At 38.4% G+C, this 22,827-nt stretch overlaps 1 protein-coding gene and 1 long non-coding RNA gene across 5 annotated transcripts in view; one reads left to right on the top strand and one right to left on the bottom strand.

Annotated features, from left to right (window-relative positions):
• LOC121077128 overlaps nucleotides 1-14,646 on the top strand; it is an 18,234-nt gene extending 3,588 nt beyond the window's left edge. The window contains exon 2 of the long non-coding RNA XR_005823905.1: nucleotides 10,754-14,646. This is a non-coding gene — a long non-coding RNA (uncharacterized LOC121077128). The remainder of the gene's footprint in view (nucleotides 1-10,753) is intronic.
• CHIC1 (cysteine rich hydrophobic domain 1) overlaps nucleotides 1-22,827 on the bottom strand; it is a 24,082-nt gene extending 1,255 nt beyond the window's left edge. The window contains exons 1-6 of one of the 4 annotated variants that reach the window (XM_040572008.1): nucleotides 22,336-22,596; nucleotides 15,321-15,375; nucleotides 8,447-8,602; nucleotides 5,223-5,279; nucleotides 4,938-4,997; nucleotides 227-4,166 (exon numbers count right to left, since the gene is read on the bottom strand). In XM_040572008.1, the coding sequence (XP_040427942.1) occupies nucleotides 4,116-4,166; nucleotides 4,938-4,997; nucleotides 5,223-5,279; nucleotides 8,447-8,602; nucleotides 15,321-15,375; nucleotides 22,336-22,517 (561 nt within the window). In that variant the 5' untranslated portion in view covers nucleotides 22,518-22,596 and the 3' untranslated portion in view covers nucleotides 227-4,115. Of the gene's footprint in view, nucleotides 1-226; nucleotides 4,167-4,937; nucleotides 4,998-5,222; nucleotides 5,280-8,446; nucleotides 8,603-15,320; nucleotides 15,376-22,335 lie in introns of those variants that run through there. The other 3 variants (XM_040572009.1, XM_040572006.1, XM_040572007.1) reach the window with 3 other exon arrangements.

Below are 22,827 nucleotides of genomic sequence, written 5' to 3'. Positions count from 1 at the left end.
TATTTTTGGGAAAGCCTTCATAAGTTTTCCAAGTCTTGTCGTTTAAACCAGCCAAACCATACCGAGTCTCCCAATGCAAGCACTCGATCTGGCCAAGTCAGAAACATCTCATTTAAAGAAAACCCACCAACTGCCATTCCACTCACACCTGATCAGCATACTCCTACAGGGAGAGACGCAAAAGATTTTGTTTCCATAAACACATTGCACTACTCAGAGGTTTTCATCTTTAAATTTAATTACAGAAAAATGTTTCAAAGTGATTAAGCATGTCTGACTTCCAGCTTCTTTTAATGGCACAAGCCAACACAGTAAAATGTAGAAATATAGCTCAGAATTTTATTTAAAAAAAAAAAAAGTCTCAAGGTGTGAGGTCCTATTAAAAAAGTGGCTGTTCACTTGTAAACAGAATAAAAATGTTAAGAACAATTTAAAAAGTTTCATACAGCTTAAACAAAACCACTTTCCTTAAGCAATACAAGTAATGTTACAACATCGTAAGAACAGCAAGAGCAGAAAACATGAAAAGGCAGAGGAATCACATAACATTACTTAAAATGATAACTTATTTACAGTGAGCTTAACATTTTTATTGCTCTGAGGGTAGTGTGTTGACAAGTAAATGTAGTAAATTGTCATAGTGGGACACTAATATGCATATATTTACGTTTTTGCATACAGAGTTTTGTACCTATCAAGAAAAGCATAGGGTCTTTTTTTTCTCATTTATCAAGAACACAAGATTTTAGCGAAGATGTTTTCTGTTTTAAAATTATGCATCTACAACTGAGTCCACGCTTCCTAGACACGTCTGTGCATGTCTTAAAACACATCTTTCCTCCTCCTGCGGTAAAACAACTTCACAGATGCAGGTGGGGAATCATAGGTAAGAACTTTGATTCTTTATCAGTATTCTTTAATACTCCTTACACACAAAAACTTCTTAGATACAAAACCAAGTGCTTCCTACGTACAAGCTAGAAAGAAAAGCAAGTGTCAACATGTTGATATGAAAAATCAAACACTGATTAGGTAGACAGCATTTCTGTAATGACTTAAAAATTTGCTGCAAACTCGCACTATATACTGTTACCAGTTCCCTTTCTCCTTTTTCACTGCACAATATTTTCCCTTTTGTTGAAACAAGTCAAGACACTTTCTTTACCATTTCCATTACACTTTGCTAACATCAATCTCATATTGCTAAGCATTCTTTCTCCAATTAACATTTATCCTCCATACATACGTTTACCAAGTAATGCTGACTTTTTATTGTCAAAAATGAGTTTTTCAGTCTTATGAGATATAATTACCTGCTGTATGTTTTTGTATTAAAGCAAAGGACAGCCTAGGAAAAAAGAGAACCTGTAGGCAGAACAGAAGTGCACAGAGTTCACAGCAGTATTTATAGCTGCCTTCATCTTTAAATGAGCTATTGAACCCATGTCTTTCAGATGCAAATATAATACTGAGTGCTGTTTTTGCATTTTAATGCAAATTTATCTATTAAAACATGGAGCTTGTGTTATTCGCTGTTTTGGCTCTCATACCCCTTTTTACTAGTTGCTCTATGGCCACATATTTAAATGTCTATTAAAACACAAAAGGAAAAGACCCTTTCATGGTTTGAAGATTATATAATTAACAGTTTAGGACAAAGTAACGTGTATAGAATTAATGTACTTGAAATGTAAACTTTAAAATGGGAAAACTCACAGTATTCTCTCCGCTTGGCACAGCATTTCACCAAAACGAGACAAATCAGTTTGAGAAATTTTGAACTGAATATGATGAAGTCAGCACAGACTCTAAAGAGGATTTCTGAAGGCTGCTCAGCATTCACCACTGGCAATTACTAGAACTCTCGTTTGGCTTGCCTCTTCTCTCAGTTGGAAAAGAGCATTTTGAAAAATATAGTCACATAAAAGAAAAAATTAAGGACCTGCTGGGATTTCTTGAGTTTCTTACACAAAAAGAAAATTAATAAAGTTCTGGTATAACAGTAAGCAACTTCCATTGTTCCGTCAAGCTAAGCTCCCTTCATTTACAGAACAAAAACTCATTAGAAAGGGAAATGCATGTAGAATCGGGTATGTTACAATACTGTTTTCTGCCATTAAGTATTTTCTATGCTTCCAGTTAACACTCATCCTAAAAAAATAAAGTGGAGAGAATACTTCATATGGTTCTGTGATAGAAATCTGAGTTGCAAGGTGCAGCTTGAGTTAAATTCACACAACGCAGTAGTTTATTCATTAAATTATATTACAAATGCAATCAGTTTGTCATCAATCTACCAATCCAATGAAACCTCTGCACTAAGTATACAGATTACAGAGTCTGAAGCATCAGCCTGCAACTGGAAACTACTGCAAGCACTGGAGTCTGATACTCCCTGGCTATACAGTAAGAACAGCAAGAAATTTGATTTGAAGTAGCAACTTGTATAAAACTGGCCTTTTGTAAACACTGTGTGCTAGGAATCTGTCCTACTACAGCTATTAGAATGCGATGGTTTTACAAATACTATATTTTAATACAATATTGCATACTGAAGAGATGCAAATACATTCAGAGGAAATCCTAAGTCAGCCTGAAACTAAAAAGAAACCTGGGATGATGTTGCAAGGAATCAAGTTGCTGCGAAGAAATACCTGGACACTTATGATTTGTCACAACTTGTAGATAAACAGTTGTTTTTCCTCTTATTTCTCATTTCTATCTAGGAAAGGGGTGATATTGCATCAATTTTCCTTTGCTGTTAACAAATGGTCATGCTTAGGCCAGGCATTACAGGAAGTTTTTCTATGATTACTTCCTTTCCTGAGATCAGACAAACGGAAGAATCCAAAAATCCTTGTGAAGGCATTTGCGGCTCTTCAGACTGTGCTTGAATGCCATATGCATGAACCCATTCAACTGATCCACTTCCTCCCATAAGCACATTTTGAAACACTACTCTGGTTTAGATAAAATTTATTTCCACTAGAAAGGATGCCATATCATTTAAACTTTAAAACCCTGAAAAGACTATCACACTACAAAATAAACCAGCGTCACTTCATCTTCAATTTGGCTGTTCCAATTTTTTTCTCCATGACAATAACCATCTCCAATTATGAAACACTCTTTTCCCTGCTTTGAAAAAATAAAAAAACCATGAGAATTGATGGACTTCAGGTATTCTGAATTTAAGAACAGGCTTTAGGATATTTTGCTATTAGCAGCTGCCATCTACCCCACAAATGCAACTTTTAAAAAGATAAACAGTATTTAAGGTTCTTATTTCAGATGCTACAAATAACACCTGAAATACTTTCCAAAAAAAAAAGTCAGAAATGCTATGCATTTTTCATCCGTTTACTAAACAAAGTGCAACTGAGCCCTACACATCTGACAGTATGTACAAACTCATTATGGCTTCACCATAAAAACAGCACGCGAATGGGTCTATACAATCAGAGGGATGATAAATGTCATGAATAAAACTATGTCAAACTGTTGGCAATAGAATAGTAAGAGCTATATTACATTCTGTAAACCTTGGCATACCACACTTTACATTATGCAAAGAGTCAATATTTACAAATCCATAGTGGGTGAAATAATTAACCCCCTAATGTAAATGATGATTTTGCAAAGTGCAGGACAAAACCAGTGCTGTTAATTGCAAGTCCTATGCAAGCAAGTTATACTAAAATCTTTACTACTAGACGCTTACCTGGACATTTCTACTGAAGATTTATAGGATTGTGGTGTTTAGAATGAAATATAGTATGACACGGCATTAGGATGCATTTTTGAGGACAGCAATATAGAAATTAATAAGGCAGCATGCTCAGAACAAGTTTAAGCAGCACTGATGTTAGATCCCTAGTGGCAACTATATCAGTTATTGTTAATGTTAAAAATTCAGAGTGCAACATAGAAGCCTCTTTTAACATAAAAAATGTGCAAATTTTTCTCAAACAAAACAAAGTAACATAGCAAGGAAGATATTCTACTGAAGAACAGTTTTTAAATCACAGCAAAGTAGACCATCTTCTTTCCAAAATCATCTACAAGGCACTAAGGGTAGAAAATGACAGGTAACATGAAAGACCAAATGTCGTTCCTCAGTCAGGTCGAAATATGGGATATTTTGGTAAGAATTCTATTAATATTACCTGTTGAAGGAGGGAAAAAGACAAGAACAAAACAGTAATCAACAAGGTCAGACCTTCAGCACAACCTTCCATGCAACATTAGCTAGTATATAAAACTAAACTTGTAAGAGAGTATTTTGTAAGGGAATGTTACTCAGCGTAACAAAGCCGTAATTTCAGTCACTTTGACGTACAGGGCTTACAGATGCTTGACTTTTTGGGGATGGCCATCTCTTTTCTTTAGGCTAGGCAATCTTCGTGGTTACACAAGAAAGCAGATAAGGGAATAGTGCGATCACTAAAATATTTGAAATTCTCCTCTCTTAAATGGACTATCTTGGTTAAGCCTTTATAAAATTAAGAGCCAGCAAAAAAAAATAAGAAAACAATGGTCCAGACAAAAGTCACACTATTGTAAAAATGCTGTATGTCTGCACCCAAATGCTGAATCAAAGTAATCATAAATAGCGATAAAAAAGGTGCTGAATTATGCAATGGTGGGAATCACACCAATGTGTGTAGTCCCAGTGGGTCTCCCTTGTTACAAACTACAGATCAAAGTAAGTGTACCTGCAGCACGCAGGTAGAATTGTTATCAAGAGAAAAAGTTAGCAGTGACAATTTCTAGTCTTCATATATGCTATGTTGTCTTTAAAAGCAGCCGTCACAAACAAATGTCAAACAGCTGCAGATTTTCTGAGAGATCACTCAGGTGAAAGCCTAGTAACTTAAATTTCTCTACAAAAGCAAAGTAACATTGAATACCAAGTAAGTAACAGAAATAACACTTACATACTCCATCATATTGCTAGTTTCGCATTTCCTTTTACTCAGCTTCCAGTGCAAACCAAGCTGAGAAAATAATTATTAGAGGATTAACATGTACCACAGCATTATTTTGATAATGTAACAAGAATTAGCAATATCAAATTACTAGGATCTGAAACATTTCAGACACTGACAAGATCAGTATAAAGTATAGAATTATAACAAGACAGTAAAATTCCTACACGCCAATCATGCAAAAAACTTACTCTACTTTAACATGAAGAAAACAAGCACTCTAACCTTTCTTACCTTATGATATAGTCTGTTATTTTCCCATTCTAATAACTTCTGAATTGATCTTCTAGTCTAAAAAGTAAGTCAGAACTGTATTATGAATGGTTCAGTAGCCAGCCTCATCCAGAAGAATCTTACTATTGTATTTCTGGCTTAAGAATCATTTAAAATAAGTTAATTTTACTGAAGCAGAACCAAGCAAAAAAAATAAATTGTAAATGGAAGTCCTATTACTTCAAGTCCCCATTCCAGAACATCAGATGATCTTCAGAGAAAGAAAAAAAGCAGATTTTTTTTCTTGTTAACTTAGCACTACAACTTTCCCAAAACACTTTTAGGTATTAAGAGATCCTTCTGAATGTACTATTTTTGTCCACCATAGCTAACAAAACAGTATCTCCCATCTTCTCTTGGCCAAATACTGCACTCTCTGCAGGTCAATTACCGACAATACAATTTACAGACATGTAGCTTCCAGGTTTTATTAATGAAATTGTTATCTGAATCCTGAAAAATCTCAACATCACAGAACTCCAGCTCATAACAGAGCCTGTATTTTCCAATTCCTAGACACCCAAGTGCATACAACCTTCACATTATGCTCTTACTATAAACTTTCTTACACTATGGTCCAATTACAGCCTTGACTCTAATACTAAAACTGGTTTACAGTGAGGCTCATAGCTACAAAGACTGTAAGCTTTCTTCTATACCTCTATTCAGAGCTTCCACAATACTTACAATAGTCCATAAGATCATGGCAACCATCAACATACGAAGGAGAAACCCTGGATAGAAGATATACCTGCTTCCTCGGTCTGTATCTACACCAGGGACCTCATTCAAGCAAAGCAACCCACTTCTAGATGTAACAAGGCATTTCACTTACTGTGGGAGAAGGGAATGTTTGGGGAGTTTCAGTGATTTTTAAGGTCACAAAAAGATCATTGTGACAACCTACTGTAGTTCCTGCATGGTATTCCATTCACTGATTTCATTGATAAACCTAACAATGGATGTGAACCACACCACCTCCTTAAAAGAGATACAGAGATACCCATCCAATCCTAAGTCAAGGACTTGATGGTGGAGAATCCACCACCTCTTTGCAAGTTATTCCAGTGATGAAGCTATCCTCAGAGTTAAGGAGTACATGTTGTGTCTTGTTTCAACGGTTTGGAGTTTCACTTTTTTTTTTTGTGCTGAGTGGGTATACACAGACTGGCTGCGATGGAGTTAATTTTCTTCGCAGCAGCCTGTATGGTGCTGAGTTTTAGATCTATGACTAAAACAGGGTTGATAACACACCAGTGTATGTTCTGCTCTTGCTGAACAGTGCTTACAGATCATCGAGGGCTTCTCTTTCTCCCTCTGCCTGCCCAGCATGTAAGGGTAGGGGTGGGCAAGAGGTTGGAACAGCTGACCTGAGCTGACCTGTTCCGCACCAGATAACACCATGCTCAGCAATAAAACTGGAATCGTCATTGCCAAGAGACTGCCTGAATGGGCATTGGTCTGCTAGTGGGAAGTGAAAAGAGATTTGCTTTTGTATCTTTTGGGTTTTCTTCCTATTTTTTTTTTCCTCCATTCACTTATTAAATTGTCTTTATCTTGACCCATGATGCTTTTGCTCTTCAGATTCTGTCCCCCATCGTGCCGGAGGGGTGAGCGAGTGAGTGGCTGGCACATGCTCTGTTACTGATTCAACCATCACAAAAGAAAACCGAGAACCACCTTATACTTTTGATTCTTAGTGATGTAATTTGATCATATATACTTTATGCATATTTATACTCTTGAGAATTATTTTAATGCTACAATATCACATGGGCATTTATTTAGATTTTTTAATAGCACGGGGATATTTAACGTGTTTTCAAAACTACAAATATTCCATCTCTATTTCTCAAGGACACATCTCTACAACGTAGAAAAAAGCAGTTTAAATAAGTTAAATTAAGTCCTGTAACCTTTCGGTGATACAGGATTCAGTAACGAGCACTTTATCAAGTGAAGATATTATGCCTTCAGTGACAAGATTTCATTTTTTGATGCCCAAAAGTGTTTCTTCTTAAGCCCTTGTAAAGTTTTGGTGTCCACTTAAAAAGAAAAACAGTTACCTCTACCAGTTCTCACCACTCAGAAGGGTTACAGGACATAAAAGGATCCTACAAAATCCAACCTGAATGTTTTGTATGGAATTTATTACATGTTGCTTATACAGGTATGCTTCACCTCAGCCAGTCAATGCTACTGTTATTTTCTTGAGTGAAAATTGGAAAGTTTGGCAAAACACTTCTGAAAAGCAATGCCCAGTCCTTGTTTTTGCTTTGCATTTGTATCAAAAGCACTAAGTACTACTTTTTAACAGTTTTACCCAAGATCTTTTCCTATATTTAAATTGACAAGCGCGCAGTTGTGCTTTTTTTTTCCCTCACAGTGCACCCACATACTATTACAATTCACATTTGTGGACAATAAAGTTTTATGGCTTACAAGTCTTACAAAGTATACAGCTACAGAGAATATCATTACACTATGCCTATTTATGTATTTCCAAAACATTTATTGCTGCGATAAAGCTATTCTAAATGTAAACCACAGAAGCAATTAGGATCATGCTTACTTGATACTGACACAGTGCTTTTAAGAAGCATTACTTTGGTGTAATACTTTGGAGCTGTTCTGCTGAAGAAAAAAAAAGGAAGTCTTTAAACTTCCAGAATGGAAAACAAATTTCTGTTTGTTCTTAATAGAAATAGCACAGTAAAGTAAGTTAAATAAGCCACAGCTCAGAAATGTTATGGTATTTATTACAAATAAAAAGTTAGTTTGATTGTAAAAATAACTATTTGGGAGAGGGGAGGGAAGAAGAAAATAAGTTTTCACTCCAGTTCATGCAACCTTTGAGGGTCAATGTCTAGTTTTGCACTTACCTAATTCAATTTTTAGAGCTTTAAAAATCATGAAAATTTAGGTTACCATATAGTACACACTGTTCTTTTAAGTAAGACTGAATGTGGTAGTCTAAGGTGTAGCTAATCCTATCAGCAATTTGGTATCATTTACTTCATTAACAAATGTATTTTTTCTATTTTCTAAGGCATGGAAAATGGAATAAGCTTTGAACGCAAGTGAGATAAAAGGAGTTTGGAACAGAGCTGATACTATTAAACATGATTTAATGTTATCAGTAATTGCAAAATAAAGAGAATAAGACAAATGAAAGATGTACTTACTCTTTTGTTAAGACAGACTACAGGCCACAGGCTACAGCCCAGTGTGCAGCAGCAGCACAGACAGCCACAAAGCAGCCATTTTACATTGACAGGGAGATTTTTTCTTAAACAAGCGTTCACACGACTGATGCTGGTCTTGAATTCTTCTGGAGCAACCTGCAACAGAAGCACTGAACTTCAGTGGAAAGCCATTACATGGGTATTTTCTCAAGAACTGTCTCTACAGATTAAAATGTAAATGAAGCATAATGCCATTATGCAGTATGACCCCATCTTCTAAAACACTGGTCACACAGGGGGTATGAAAAGTCACTTTCCAAAACCAAATTCATTTACAATGCATGCTTTGCAAAACCTTACATTAAAAAAAGCTCAACGTAGCTTAGATGAGCAGCCTCACCCATATTTGTTGTACCATTAATAAATCAGTTGTCTTGACAACACGGTGGCCCCCAACAAAGTGTGCAGCATATGCACTGGCTACACTGACCAGAAAAAAAAAAAGAGAGGAAGAATGAAGGACATCTGGTTTCCAAGGGAACAAGTAGTAATATGTAGTTACTTTGTAGTAAAAACACTGTTGTTTGACACAGGAAAAAAAGATGACATTGTCCAAAATACTTTAATACCAATGCAAGTCTACACTGTGCCTGGGTGAAGGTGGAACACAAATTTCAGTTGTGGTCCACACAGACACAGGCCTGCAACTTTACTTGTGGTTTCTCCCTAAGAAGGAAAGCCCAGAACAGCATGTAGTCTATTACAATCAAGGGTGAAAAGCGCATTTTGTACGCGATTATGAATAAAGCCTAGCTGTTGGAAAAACAACTTAAGAAATATTCTGCTGAGTCTACTCAAAGGAATATTTTCTATATGTTGCCACTGCAGAGTCACAGTGGAAAACTGCATACTCTATCAAAAATAAGCTTTCTCCAATGGTAGCGTGCCTTAAGAGTGAGAACACTCACCTACCCACGTGCGCTGCATTGGTCATCTCTCTACTGTACCTAAATAACTTCAATCTGACAAGTCAAACGTGGATCATGGTATTAAACTTAACTTGACTCTAAGATGGCACTCTTAACCATAACACAAGCCAGGGTTCGGCTGCACGAAGCAGAATAATCAGATCCAACTTCAACAAACTTGAACAGTTAGGCACAACAACTCCAAAAGAAAACTTCTTTCCTAACTCCTTGCCATGCTGAAGAACCCTCTCCCTGGGATTAGCCTGTATCCAAAGCTGTTCAACTTCTGCATAATCCTTCCAACCACCAAGCCCAACTCTGCTCAATTTAATTCTGCTAGCAGGGAGGATAAAAAAAAAAAAAAAAGCCTTTATGACAATGACTCCTTTCACTAAAGAAGCAAAACCAGCAGACAGGAAGTTGCGAGGACCTGATTCTGCTACCTCCGCCTATTCACGAGAGCTAAATTTAATAAAGCATTGAAGGAAAGGGAGTAAGTGAATACAACATCTGTTTCCTAGCCATTCAGATCACCATGCAGCATAGAGTCAGAGGTCTTCTGGGTTTGTATGCTAGCCAGGCCTACAGCTAGTACCATACAAACATCATTTAACATTGTGATTATTTTATAGCAGGAATAAGTACATGGCAACTATTTCTTATGCAATTATACTGACTTCATTCCCTTCCTCAGTATTGAAAAGACTTTCTTGTACTTCTTTATACATAAACAAATGGAGCAAGTCCAAAAATTTTCTTTAACCTAAATGAAACATCAATATTTAAATACATTTGCGACAAATGTACTAGTTAAAAAATAACAATCAGCAAAACAAGCAGTGATCCCATGCATTGGGACATTTTCAATGAACAGGAAAAAATCATATTGCAATGTAGAAACCTAGCCTGTAGTTTCAAGCATCTGAAACAAAAGGTTTTGCAGCTCTCTGCCAATGCCAGCTCTTATATTCAGGATGCCGCAAACATCCACTGGGTGTGGGTACGTGTGAGTAAGACCATTTCACCTTCAAGGCGGGAGCAAGTTTTGTAGCACAGTCCAATTGGGTTGGTTGTATGCTGCACAAGTAACATTGCACAGCTCCTGCAGTCAGACTTGCTTCCAAGTAAACTGAGATTATGCATGTGAACAAATTGGTGTCCTTGATTCTTAAGGAAGTTTTAGGACGATAGTCGCATGTACATATACACCTTTAGTAAATCTTGAAATTTGTACATGTGCCATTCTATTCATTTGAAAGATAACTTTTTTTTTCTTGACTCCATTAGCACTTGTGCAGTGAATTCTACTATACAAAGAGAATGTTCCCTTTTCTTGCAGTCACGAAGTTTACTGGACTTTGACGACACCGCATGCCACCCCCAAATACAGCTGTACAAACCTACCGAAGAGAATGCATTTGCACAATCCAGAGTTCAGTTTATCAGGAAGAAACCTCATCATCAGTGATAACATCCAACATGAAACGAAGACAACCAGATTCTTAGATCACAGCTGGCAGAAAAATTAAGAACCTAACAGGAAAACACTGCCACGGTGAGATTCCCTACTTCTCTGCCACTTCTAAGGCACTGGTCATATCAGCGTAACAGCCTGATGCTACTACATAAGAACATTACTGATGTATTCTCGTTCCAGTAGAACCCGGCACTGCAAATGGCTAAACTAGAAACCAGTTTTAGATGCCTCCAAGAAACACAGATTTCTACTTTAGATACTTTGGTATGCTGCTTACTTAAAACAGTATTATCAAAGCACCACTACTACCTGCTAACGCACCAATTACTCTCTGAGCTGCAACATGAGATGGAATTACTAAAGACTGCTTCAGCTAACCTAATCTACAGGATTTATTTCTTCCTTTAAGAAGCTTAATCACAAAATATATTTGTCAATTTGTCAATGCATCTTCATTTGAAGCTAAAGCAACCAGTGACCATGATAAGTTTCATTCTGTGATAAACAGAAGCAAAACAGTTTTGTTCTTCTGGGTTTCCAGCTCAGTAACAGTTAAGCATTGTTACGCAGTGACAAAGAGTAAAATATCTGTAAATAAAATAACATTGTTCAAATTTAATAAGAAAACAGTTTTCAAATGAAACTGTCACCGAAGACTTTTGTTGATTTTTGGACATAATTTTAAATCTTGTCTTTCTTGCAGATATAGGTTAATATGAAATGACCAAACTATTTCAAACAGAATTAACAGTACCTCTTGTGCAAAGAAAGCTCACTAAAAATCCAGTTTTGAGTATTTTTGGGAAGTCCCTTGGAAAGTTTCTGTTTGAGTCCTGAAAAGAACGAGATAAGTACATAGCTCCTGGCTGTGCAGTACACCTTGTAAAGAGACATTAGCTCCTTTTAGGTCTTTAAGGGGGAGAAAAACATAAAAGGGAAGGAGAGGGTGTCATAATATTTTACAACAGGATGCAAGAGAATCTACAAACACAGGAAGAAAGCAAAGCCCAGCAGGCCCGATCTTTCTCCTTCAATCACCATGATCACAAACCCTATCAATCACGTCGCACTGGGATCACAATACCAAGAGCACATTTTATGGCTTACATTTCCCTGCATTGCACAGTTACCCCTGTATAGGACCCTTATTGTTTTAAGATCAGGGCAGGAAGTTCCACTTGCTTTCTTAAGGTTCGCTGGCTCCATCATTTTCTTGTCACCTGGAGCATTGTTCACTAATGCACCATATATCATGACAAATATTTTTTAAAGCTAGGTTTAAAATTCTTGGCAGCAAAGGAACCATCTAAACTTTAAAAACTAGAAGGCATGCTTCATTTTGGAACAGCTACTAATCAAGCTGCTCTGAAAGCATAATTCAAAAGCCTGTTTTAAAAGAATTTACAACTCTATAAAATCGTAGCACACTGAATTTGAATGTAGCCAGGATTTAAATTTAGACCAAAGTCCAACCACATTATTACAAGTTAAATATTACCTCTGTATTGTGTAAATCAGATCTTTCCTTACAAAATTTTGTTAAAAAGAATGCACTCTCTGAAAGCCCAGCTCTGTATTTATAAACCAATACTTAATATTTATCTAACAGGATAAGAAGCAAGTCATTCGAGTTGAATTAGCTAGATCCAATATATGACCTACTTGGTATTTTCTTTATTGTTTAACTTTCCAGGTTATTTCCTCAAATATATACATCTACTCAAATATTCAGGATGTACTTGCATAAATCTTAGTTCTAGGCTAATTTACAACTATCCAGAATTTGCAAAAAATGAGGAGTAAGAAGGGAAGATGGGTGAAGAAGAAGGGGTATTTCATATTAAAATAGCTAAAAAAATAGTTTGAGGTTTGCTATCATTACATAGATGGGCAAACAGAGTCATGAAACTTAAGTTTAACTTCTTAAGACTACACAGTGGCATAAATCTAAATAGTGTTTCTGGAAAAAAAGTTTAGCCAGACAGTTTTATCTATTTAGGATTTTTAACCTGTATAGGATAAAATTTCCATCCGTTGTTTAAAAAAATCTATTAAATACAAGATGAAAATCTACAAGAAAAACAGCATCATAGGGAAGTCTATTAACTGTGCCTAATGGCTCCATGTTTTACACGTCATTAGCAGCTGGGGTGTATTATTAGTATCAATTCACAGTGGACAACAAAGTCATTAAACTGAATGTTACGTGGACATTCTGAATACAGTAGGACATAACCTTATATTAGCTATGTACTAATGTGGGCTTACCATAAACATTTTATGAAAAAATTGTTAATATAAACAGCCACTATGTTATTCATAAATTATTATTTCATAAAAAGTAAACATTTGTACTTTAAGAAAAATAAAAGACCTTAAAGTGACACATCAGTTGACTGCAATGGTTATTACTATGAATTATTAATCAGGGTATTCGAAGAACACTTATTGGAAAAATCTGAGTTTTCATTTTCAGTAGTGGTAAAGGTGATTGACTGCCATAACCAAAGGAAGAAGCAGATTATTCATTTTTTGCAATTTATGAAAGTATTAAAAACCAAACAACCCACAGCTGCGGCTTTTATTATCTTTCACAAGAGCGTGTGGCAAGCCCTAAGAAAAAATTTGTCTACTACCTCATTTGATTGGTGCTTTCCCCCTGCAAAATGGAAGCAATTTATTTTCAAAGTCATCTTTCTCAAGAAGCCCCTCAAATCCACATATAAAAAGAGGTATCAGGATATCGAGATTCTCAACAGAAGAAGCATCTCTACACACCAAGTGATCTCCATACACCAAGCCCATGTGATTTCTGCTGTCACTGATTAGACCTATAGAACAAGAAGGGTAAACCTGGGTAAACCCAGAAAAGAACATCCTCTTTTCTTTTTGCTAAATTAAGTTCAAGCAGTCAACTGAACTTTAATTTAAACTTTCGCTATAGATCCTGTAGTAAAATCAATTGTTCACTGTTTATTTAACAGGAAGACAACCAACTGGAAAATGTGGCAGGCATTGAGGCTTGTGTTAAAAAGCAGCGGGTCCCCCCCCCTTTTTTTTTTCTTTTTAAATACACACACATTTTAAGAGAGAAATAGACATAAAAAGATGAAATAATCATCCAATCTAATTCTGACATTTCCTGCTGGACTTACTTAAGAAGAACTACAACTTGATTAAAAGAACATAAAAACTGATATTTCCAGAGTATTCCACGGTTTTTCAGTGACCTGAAAGTGCTTTGTGGAAAATAAACCTTAGAAACGCCGAGTATTGAGATGGAAATGGTGTTATCACTAGCCTTCACACTAGGCACTATTAAGTCAGGAAGATGCCTCCTTTTGAGCCCAGTGAGGTTCTGAAACAAGGCCAGGGTTTCCAGGTTGTCTTTTAACAACCTTTTCAAACAACAGTTGGACTGCTGTCAGAAATGCTGGACAAATCGAACACGAGTATTTTACTTGTTATGCTGGGGGTGAAACCCCCAGATGGATTTGGCAGCACCAGGAGATGCCGACCAAGGAGGGAAGACGCCACAGCGTTCAGCTGCATTTCAACATATTGTGACTCAACAGCTACTGCAAGAGGCTGCAGGGACTGTGAAGCTGCAGCTGTATGGTATGTCATTAGAGGAAGCAGTAAGAGCTGAATACCTTTTTCTCACAAATTCTGGAAAAGACGCACGAGGGGACCACAAAACAAAGCACACAAAAAGCACTAGAGACTAAAACAGTCGAAAGGAAAAGAGAAAAATATTCCAGAATTAAAATGCCTCAAAAATATACAATTATGAAAATAAAACAGCAAAGAATTTTGTTAAAAGATTTCATTAATAGCTACAAATGAGTATTTATTAAACTTGCATTTAGAAACAGAACAAAACTGCAGAGAAATCAAGAGACTTGTCACCACCAACTTTCAGAATGAAATAATTACTGTATTTCTGAAAATGTCCTAAAAAACCTACTCAACTTGTACATTTAATGCTTAACACCATAATGTTTTGTTCCTTTATACTTCAGATAAAATAGATTTTCTTCCAGAGATCTCTCTAAAAATGAACTCAAGGCTTGACAGACACTTTGTAAAAAGAAGGTCTAGGTTAACTTGCCAGAAGCAGCACAAACTCCAGGCACCTATAAAGCAAGGGTAAGAGTCTTGCTTTCATGCAGACTGCCTGTGTGAAAGCAGTATGATGCCATGTTTAGATCATCATTAAAGACAACAATCATTGCAAGTTATTTTTTTCTGTAGGGACTGGTCATTGACCAGCTATTTCATACAGGACAAAGTTAAATTTAACAGTCCTCAGTGCAGTGCTGGCCTGCCACCAGTTTTGTCTGGGTTCAGGAGCATGTATTTGTAACACAGAAACCACTGGAGGCTCTGCATCTTTCCATTTAAAAGAACAGTTTAATCTCACACTTACCTTCCCTGTCAGAACAGAAGGAAATTCTGTATCAAACTTGTTGCTCAAGCCAAACCTTGAAAACAAAAGAGACAAACAAAATATATTCCACCTAACTTATTTTGGTTCCCTTAATAAAAAATGTAATAGATGTTGCATTTTAAAAAGGAAAACTATTTCTTTTGCCCTTACATTTACTTTATTTCACGAGCTTTCAATCTATGCTTATATCAGATCTTCTATATCATTCATAAGACAAAGAAATACAGCTCGGTGCTTTACTTTAAAACCTTCAAGCCACTAAAGGCAGAAAAATTCTTTTACAGTTGATGGCAGTAAGTTTCAATTTTTGCTTCCTTAAAGAAAGGAAGCAAAAACCTCCACCTATTAAATTCCAATTTTACTAGGTTCGATAATCCTTCTACTGCTATTTTTTAATTCATGCAATTTATTCACATGCAACAGATAAAGCTAGTTATAAAGGAACCCATTCATCTTTTTAGAAAGTTTACAATTGTACCATTAAAAAAAAAGGGTTTGCTCTGAGTTAAACTCTCATGCAAAATATGCAAGGGTCTACACATCGAGCAGTTTAAAACCAACTATGAACATCAAGAAAATTAAATCTTAGGCAACGCTGTTAATGGTGGCTCTTCTCCAGTGAAGCGCTGTTACTGAGCAAGAGGTAAGGCTTCCTGGTGATGAGTGAAGCCTACAGGCAGCTAGACCAAAGTTTTCCAGAGTTTAGGAACTTCACACACCTACCAAACCAACTGAAATTTCCAAAAGCTCCTTTTGTAGGTCAGCAGGATACTGATGGCACGGGCTGACCTGGCTTTTTTACTGTATTTGAAGCATGCGTGGAAGCAAGAAGTTAACTAAGCTCTGATGCTGTACCTGCTAGCTACTCCTGAATGAAAACCTGATCTCCCATTCTCTCCACTTCCTTGGAAATTTTTAACCTTTCCAATTCAGAAGTATAACAAAATAACAACAACTGACCTCTCAGCTATCACTATATTTGAGCAAAGCTTACTGTCAAGTCCATAAAAGTTAAATACACTGTACACCAAGTTCTGTCAACCCTGCTAAACCATTTCCTGAATATTTTTGTTCAAAAAAAAAAAAAAAGAAAAAAGGATCAAAGCCAAAAAGAAGAGCATGAATACGTTTGGTATTGTAGTAATTACCGTAGAAACAAACCTTCTGGGGAGAGTGTTTGGAGGCAAACTGACACCCGAATTGTTCTTTACTGGTCACCAGTAAGGATGCTGAACGTCAGTCCTCTGCCATTACCCGATACATACATACTCGTGCGCACCCAGAAATAATTCAGATACCTAGGCCTGGCAATGTAACTTGCTTTGCAATGACATGAAAAATAAACCTCAAAGAAGAGAGAAGCACAGTAAGTTGTGCTGTCTATAGAAACCCAGTAAAGCTAACTACAATGTTCATCAGTGATGCTGGTGACGTCTAATTGAGATCTTCAATGGCTAATTTAAGCTAAAGCCTTGACACTTGTAAAAAGCAGCATATTGGAGCACTATTTGTGGAAATATTAAAAAAAACACAAAGCTGAGACCTTCACTAAAGTATTCGTCAACCTTTATCTCTTAAGATATCCTAAGCACTACAACCAATCACCATCTATTTGTGTTGGTTTTATTCAATGTCTTCATCAAAAATTTTCTGGAAGTCAATGTGCCTGAACTGAACACCAGCACAGCACATTCAAGCGAATGCTAAAGCCATGACTTTAAACTAGTGCTACAAATGCAAGCAGTAAAAACACAAAGGTTTTAGGCATGCACAGAGGTTACTAATATAAGCACATTTCCATTTTCTGTCAATGTCATCTGCAGGTTGGTCTCCACATTTTGTAGCCTTTTTTTTTTTTTTTAAGGATGAAATCTTCTGAGTTAATCTAGTAATGAAGTCTTTTCAGTTTTAAAAAATACAGAAAGCACTAACAACTACATGAAGCACATACATGAGCTTCTTCTTGAGGAATACTGACTTTTCTGTCTATTGGCAGTGAAACTATCTGAAATGATAAAGTTTTAGCAATTAGCAATGGAGTAACTATATAATAAATGAACTACTGGAAAGTTCAGGTAAGACTGCAGAATTATTTACCCACATAACAGACTAATTCCACTAGATCATGCCAAAGGTCTACCTAGCCCTGAGCACTGACTCTCATGGTGGCCAGCAGCAGATGCCAAGGAAACAGCAGAATAAAAAAACCGCAAACATGCCATTTCCCCAGAACAGCCTTCGGACCTTCAAACAGTTCAAGAACTTTCCGAGCCATAGGCAGCATCTCTCATCTCACTGTCACAGATACACTCATTAAGATTGCCACTGCACTACCGATTTCCCCCCAGAATAAAACAGATTAGTGCTTTCTGGTTTAGATCTATTAAGAACATAACAGTAGCACAGAGGATTTTATTGGGTTAAATTTGAAGGCTGATAATGTCCTGAAACATATAAAAAAAGACCTTTTATCAGTTGCAAAATATTCCATTTAGTTATAACGCAACCAAGAAACCTCAGTTACAGAAATGCATCTATTTTACACTGACACCCACAAGTGGCTAAAAGAGTATCAAAGGCTTGGAGCATACTGAAGACAGAACTACGCTACCCTATATCACATTTAGGCAGCATCACTGATGGCTTTAACACAGATTTACTGAAGTATTTCCAGAGGTTTTACAAGCTAAGCCTCTTGATGATTTACCACATAGTTGAGAAAGATTAAACTCATATTAGACAGGGGGACAAAGACTCCAGAGCCAAATAAAAAATAGCTTTTCTTAGAACAATGGTAAAAGCAGAACATTACATAGTTCTGGAGCTTTGTGAGCATCTTTGAAAAAATACTGAAGTTTTATTAAAAATTAACGTGAAAAAAAGTTAAGACAAAGTCTTGATTAAGAGATAAATAACCTAGATGTTCTACAACAGATTAATGCACAGCAATAATTGATCTAGCAGGACTTTGCCTATAAAGTCTTCTAAAATTTAGTATGTATACAAATTACTATCCAAAATGAAGGGCAGTATCTGCCCTTTCAAGTATTTAAGGCATCATATTTATTCCTGGGTACGCTCTCGAGTTCTTGATGTAAGCTGCACAAGATCTAATGTTTAGAAATTCACCTAAGTCACCCAGATACTTCAGCTGCAGTTTTCCCTCTGGGTGAGAAATACCTCCAAAAGCAAGGCATCGCTGCCTACGGGGACCACCACTGGAACAGAACCAGGATGACATCAGTTTCTGCTGTCGCGCGCGTGCACGCTCTCTCTTTCTCTCCCTCTCTTTCCCTGTTTAAAAGTATCACCTGAGAGAAGCCCCATCACCTCATTTTCCCCATTTGCAAAGTGGAGGGAACACAACTTCTCCTAGGCAGCTGCCCTAAGTCCCTCACAAATTAAAGCCTGAAAGGAACATCCTGAACCATCACTTGCAAGCCCCAGCTGCAACAGGTATCCCATTATAGCTCCTCACAAAGCATTATCAGGAAGTGAGGTCTCCAGTCCCCAGAACTGCAACTGAAATATTCTGGAAAGCACTTTCTTTTATTTAGAATAGACATACTTACAGATGTTTCACTTTTTTTTTTTTTTTTTCATTTTGATAGAAATAGCCATTCTTGTTTATCCCACTCTTTACTTATAGATGGTTACCAGTCTTACTAGACTACACAGGCTAAACCAATTTAATCAACTCTCCTAGGATAGTCTCTGCAGTCTCCTTTCACCATGGGTCCTTTCCCCACACCTAATTCAGTTTACGATTAACTTATCTTGAACAGATGAACTCAGATCACATGTACAACTCCATACAAGTACAGATGACATTCATCAAGAGCACTCAGATGAAATTTTTCTTTCTAGTCTACGGTCCTGTCCTATGAAGCCAAAAAAAACCAACAACTAAAAGGCATCCTTTCTCAGGGATGATACTTTGGAGAGCTAACTTTTAACTACTGGTAGGCTGAGGTCATTTGCTATTTTAAATATGTGGAAGGTGTGTAGCTTGGGAGTAAGAGAAGACAATAACCAAATGCCTTATCACAACTAAAAGCACCTGGCTCTTCCCTGCCTTCCCTAATTCACGACAACACGCTTTTCCATCAGCACCTTGACTGTGGATCCCTGACGCACTCCTACAGGAAACATAATGGAAGAATAACACTTAACTTGTATCCAACAATAGAAAGTTTGCAGACTTAAGCAGGAATCACAAGCTGAACGCTAAGGGCAAAAAGATGTTTAATGGCTGTTTCATTACCTCATTACTATCCCTCCACATACGCTTAATGATGTGGAAAAACAGTATGTCAGAAAAAATAAAACTCATAACTAAGTTGGCATTTGTTTACTGCTATGTTTTTGGAAGTTACTGCTGCTGCTTTGGTGGGCATATGACTCAGTCTTCACTAAAAACATGTATGCTGAGATATTCTGACATGCCATCAGAGTAACACTGCTATGCAAGAAACAACAAACTTGCACGGAATTTCAGTGGCAAAGAAAAGACATTCACTAGGTCACAGTAATTTCTCTATGCTAAAATTCAAAAGCTTGCTGAAAACAGTAACTATGATGCCTAGGTTTTTGTTTTTTTTTTAAAGCAAGAATATTCCAGAGTGAAAGAGCACTGAACAAGATGAGCATAAGTTTTGCTACCTGCTTTCACAAACACTGTGAGAAAAACAAAACAAATACATTTCACACAGTTACTCTTACCATGCACAGGGGTGAAGGGTTAGCAAAACAGTCAGTGGAAAAAGCATGATCTTACTAAAGCGATTCCTGGAATTTATATTTCGAATAGTTGGATGCTGCAGTATAACTGTGTTAGGGTCAGAAGCTCACCGACAAGGCTACAGGAATAAAAACTCTCATGCAACAAACTAATACACAGTTTGAATCTAGTACTTTGGGAGTATTTAAGAGGAATGTCCATGGAAAGCTGGACCAGAAGATGACCCTGGAATCAGAGAACATCCCTTCCACGTAGAACAAGGGTATCCAAGCAGGCCAGCGTCAGATGAGGAACAGAAGGCATCTGAAACAAAACAATGGCACTGTCTTCTCTTCAAGTAACTGCTTTTCTTTCTTTCTCTCTTTTTTCCCTTTATTTAAATAGAATGTCTGACTTTTGTCAGGACAGAAATTTTTATTAGCAACATTCTAGACAGGCTCAGAAAACAAACACAGGTTTTACTGAATGACATGTCTCTCACTTCAGCAAGCAGAGCAGGTTGCTTCTGAAGCCAACTGATTTCAAAAGCAGCAGCATCTGTGTGATCGGACAGTGACAATTTCAGAGCTGGTACACACTAATAACCAGAAACTCTTTAGGAAGCCAAATATTCCCCATTTATTAAGGAGGTTAGGATTATATACTATAGAGTCCAGATTTTTTTTTTTTTTTTTTTTTGCATTTTTACTGATAATGTCCACTAACTGCTTTTACTAGTTCAAGGAGATTTTTTTAAAAACGATGTCATGAACTGATGAAAGAAAAGCTGCCTTCTACCAGCAGGCAGGTATATCTGTTACAAGGAAGCTAGGAGGAGTGGAAGAGAGGGAAAGTAAGGCGGATGGGAATTTAGGGCATACATTCTAGCTCATGTCTCCCCCATCACTTAAAATTATTACTTTCTTTTGATGTAGATATCACTAGTTGACAGCTCTTGGAGATGCTCCCGCCCATCCCCAAAAGATGCTGGAGCCCCAGAGGAGCTTTAAGTACCATCACTAATACACAAAAAGCATCACAGAAGACAAAGCAAAAAGATGCGTTAACATTTTTCTGTTTAGTGCTTAAAGACAGAGCTAATAAAATGGGTAGGTGCTATTCTGAACATTTTGCTTGTTACATCCCTCCTTTAGTTAGGCTGCATGCTCTGTGGGGTCAGGTCTGAAAGAAACTCCATCAACACAAGCAAGCACACTGCGGTGCAGCACAGCAACTACCCACTAGCACTAGCTCAATGCAAACCTGATTTAGACTTACATGACAGACACCATACCAAATCCAACATTAGTTCTCTTAGGATGAGAGAGCCTTCCCCACCTAGTGCTTTGCTGTAGAAAGCTAGATCACACTGCACCTATTCACAGAGAGAAATGTGCATTCTTTTATGCAGTCCAAAAGACAGACCCAAAGCAACACAAGCTTGATGGATCTCTGCAATACAAGTTCTGATACCTCCCTCCTTGTCATGTAAAGGAACATAACCTGCACTGAGTTCTTGTGGCTATATTTTGTTATACTAATTCCTCCACTTGTTGGGGTAGGAATAGTGAGAAAAACAAAACAAAAACCAAGCAGACTTTGCATGTTTATGTCAGTTTGTTCATCCTGCGTCCCACCAGTTTCTGCGAGCAGAACACACTGCAGCTCACGTTACATCCCAATGACAAAAACTGCTTAAACCCAACAAAACTCACAACTAACTTTGGAGTCAATAAATTACAACGCAGCCACGTGCCTCCTCTGCAGTGCAGCACGGGGACTCCGTGGCTCCGCTGTGACAGAGAAGGGTTACGGTAAAATCCCTCCAACAGCGCCCAAACCTTCGGACTGGGCCCAGCACCATGCACGTTTCCCTTGGTTCTGACAGAAAACAGAGGAGGGAGCCCCAGGATCACCACGGCTGGGCCCAACGGGGGTGGCGTCTGCTGCCCCGGGGGGCGGCGGCCCCTCGCAGCTGCCCCCTCACACAGCCAGGGGGGTGCATGGGTGGGGCCCGGCTCCTCCTCACCCCCTGTCCCCCGAGGCTGGCCCCTGCCCTCTCAGGCTTGCCCCTGTCCCCTCACACCGCCCCTGTCCCCTCAGGCAGCCCCGTCCCCTCACACCGCCCCTGTCCCCTCAGGCAGCCCCGTCCCCTCACACCGCCCCTGTCCCCTCACAGTCCCCTCAGGCAGCCCCCTGCCCTCTCAGGCAGCCCCTGTCCCCTCACAGTCCCCTCAGGCTGCCCCCATCCCCTCAGGCCGCCCCCCTCCTTACACGGTGATGTGCCCGGCGCCCCGTACCGCCACGGGATCCGGCGCATCGCGGGGCCGGGGCAGCTCCTGGCTGCGCACCACGGGCCCGGACTCCTCCTCCCCATCCTCCCCTTCCTCCTCCTCCTCCTCCTCCAGCTCATAGATGGTGTCGAAGTCCGCCATGTTGGGCAGCAGCACGCTCATCGCCAGCCCACCCCCGGCGCGGACCGGCCGCGCGCATGCGCAGTACTCCTCCGGGGGGGGGGAAGGGAGGGGAGGGGGAGAGGCGGGCGCGCAGGCGCACTGGAGCCGACCCCGGCACCTCAGGTGTGGTGGCGGCCGCTGGGGGGCGCGCGCCCTTCCCGCCTTTTCGCAGAGGGGAGCGAGGTGAGGCTGAGGGGCAGTCGGAACGACGGAGTCGTTTCAGTGGATTTCCGATGAAGATATTGTTTTCAAATATCATTTTCAAACGATTCTCTCTCTCTCTTTTTTTCTTTTTTTTAATTCTTTTTGA

This window comes from Cygnus olor, chromosome 13 (assembly GCF_009769625.2).
Source record: "Cygnus olor isolate bCygOlo1 chromosome 13, bCygOlo1.pri.v2, whole genome shotgun sequence".
Lineage (NCBI taxonomy): Eukaryota > Metazoa > Chordata > Aves > Anseriformes > Anatidae > Cygnus > Cygnus olor.
This window is presented reverse-complemented; position numbering and strand designations above follow the sequence as displayed.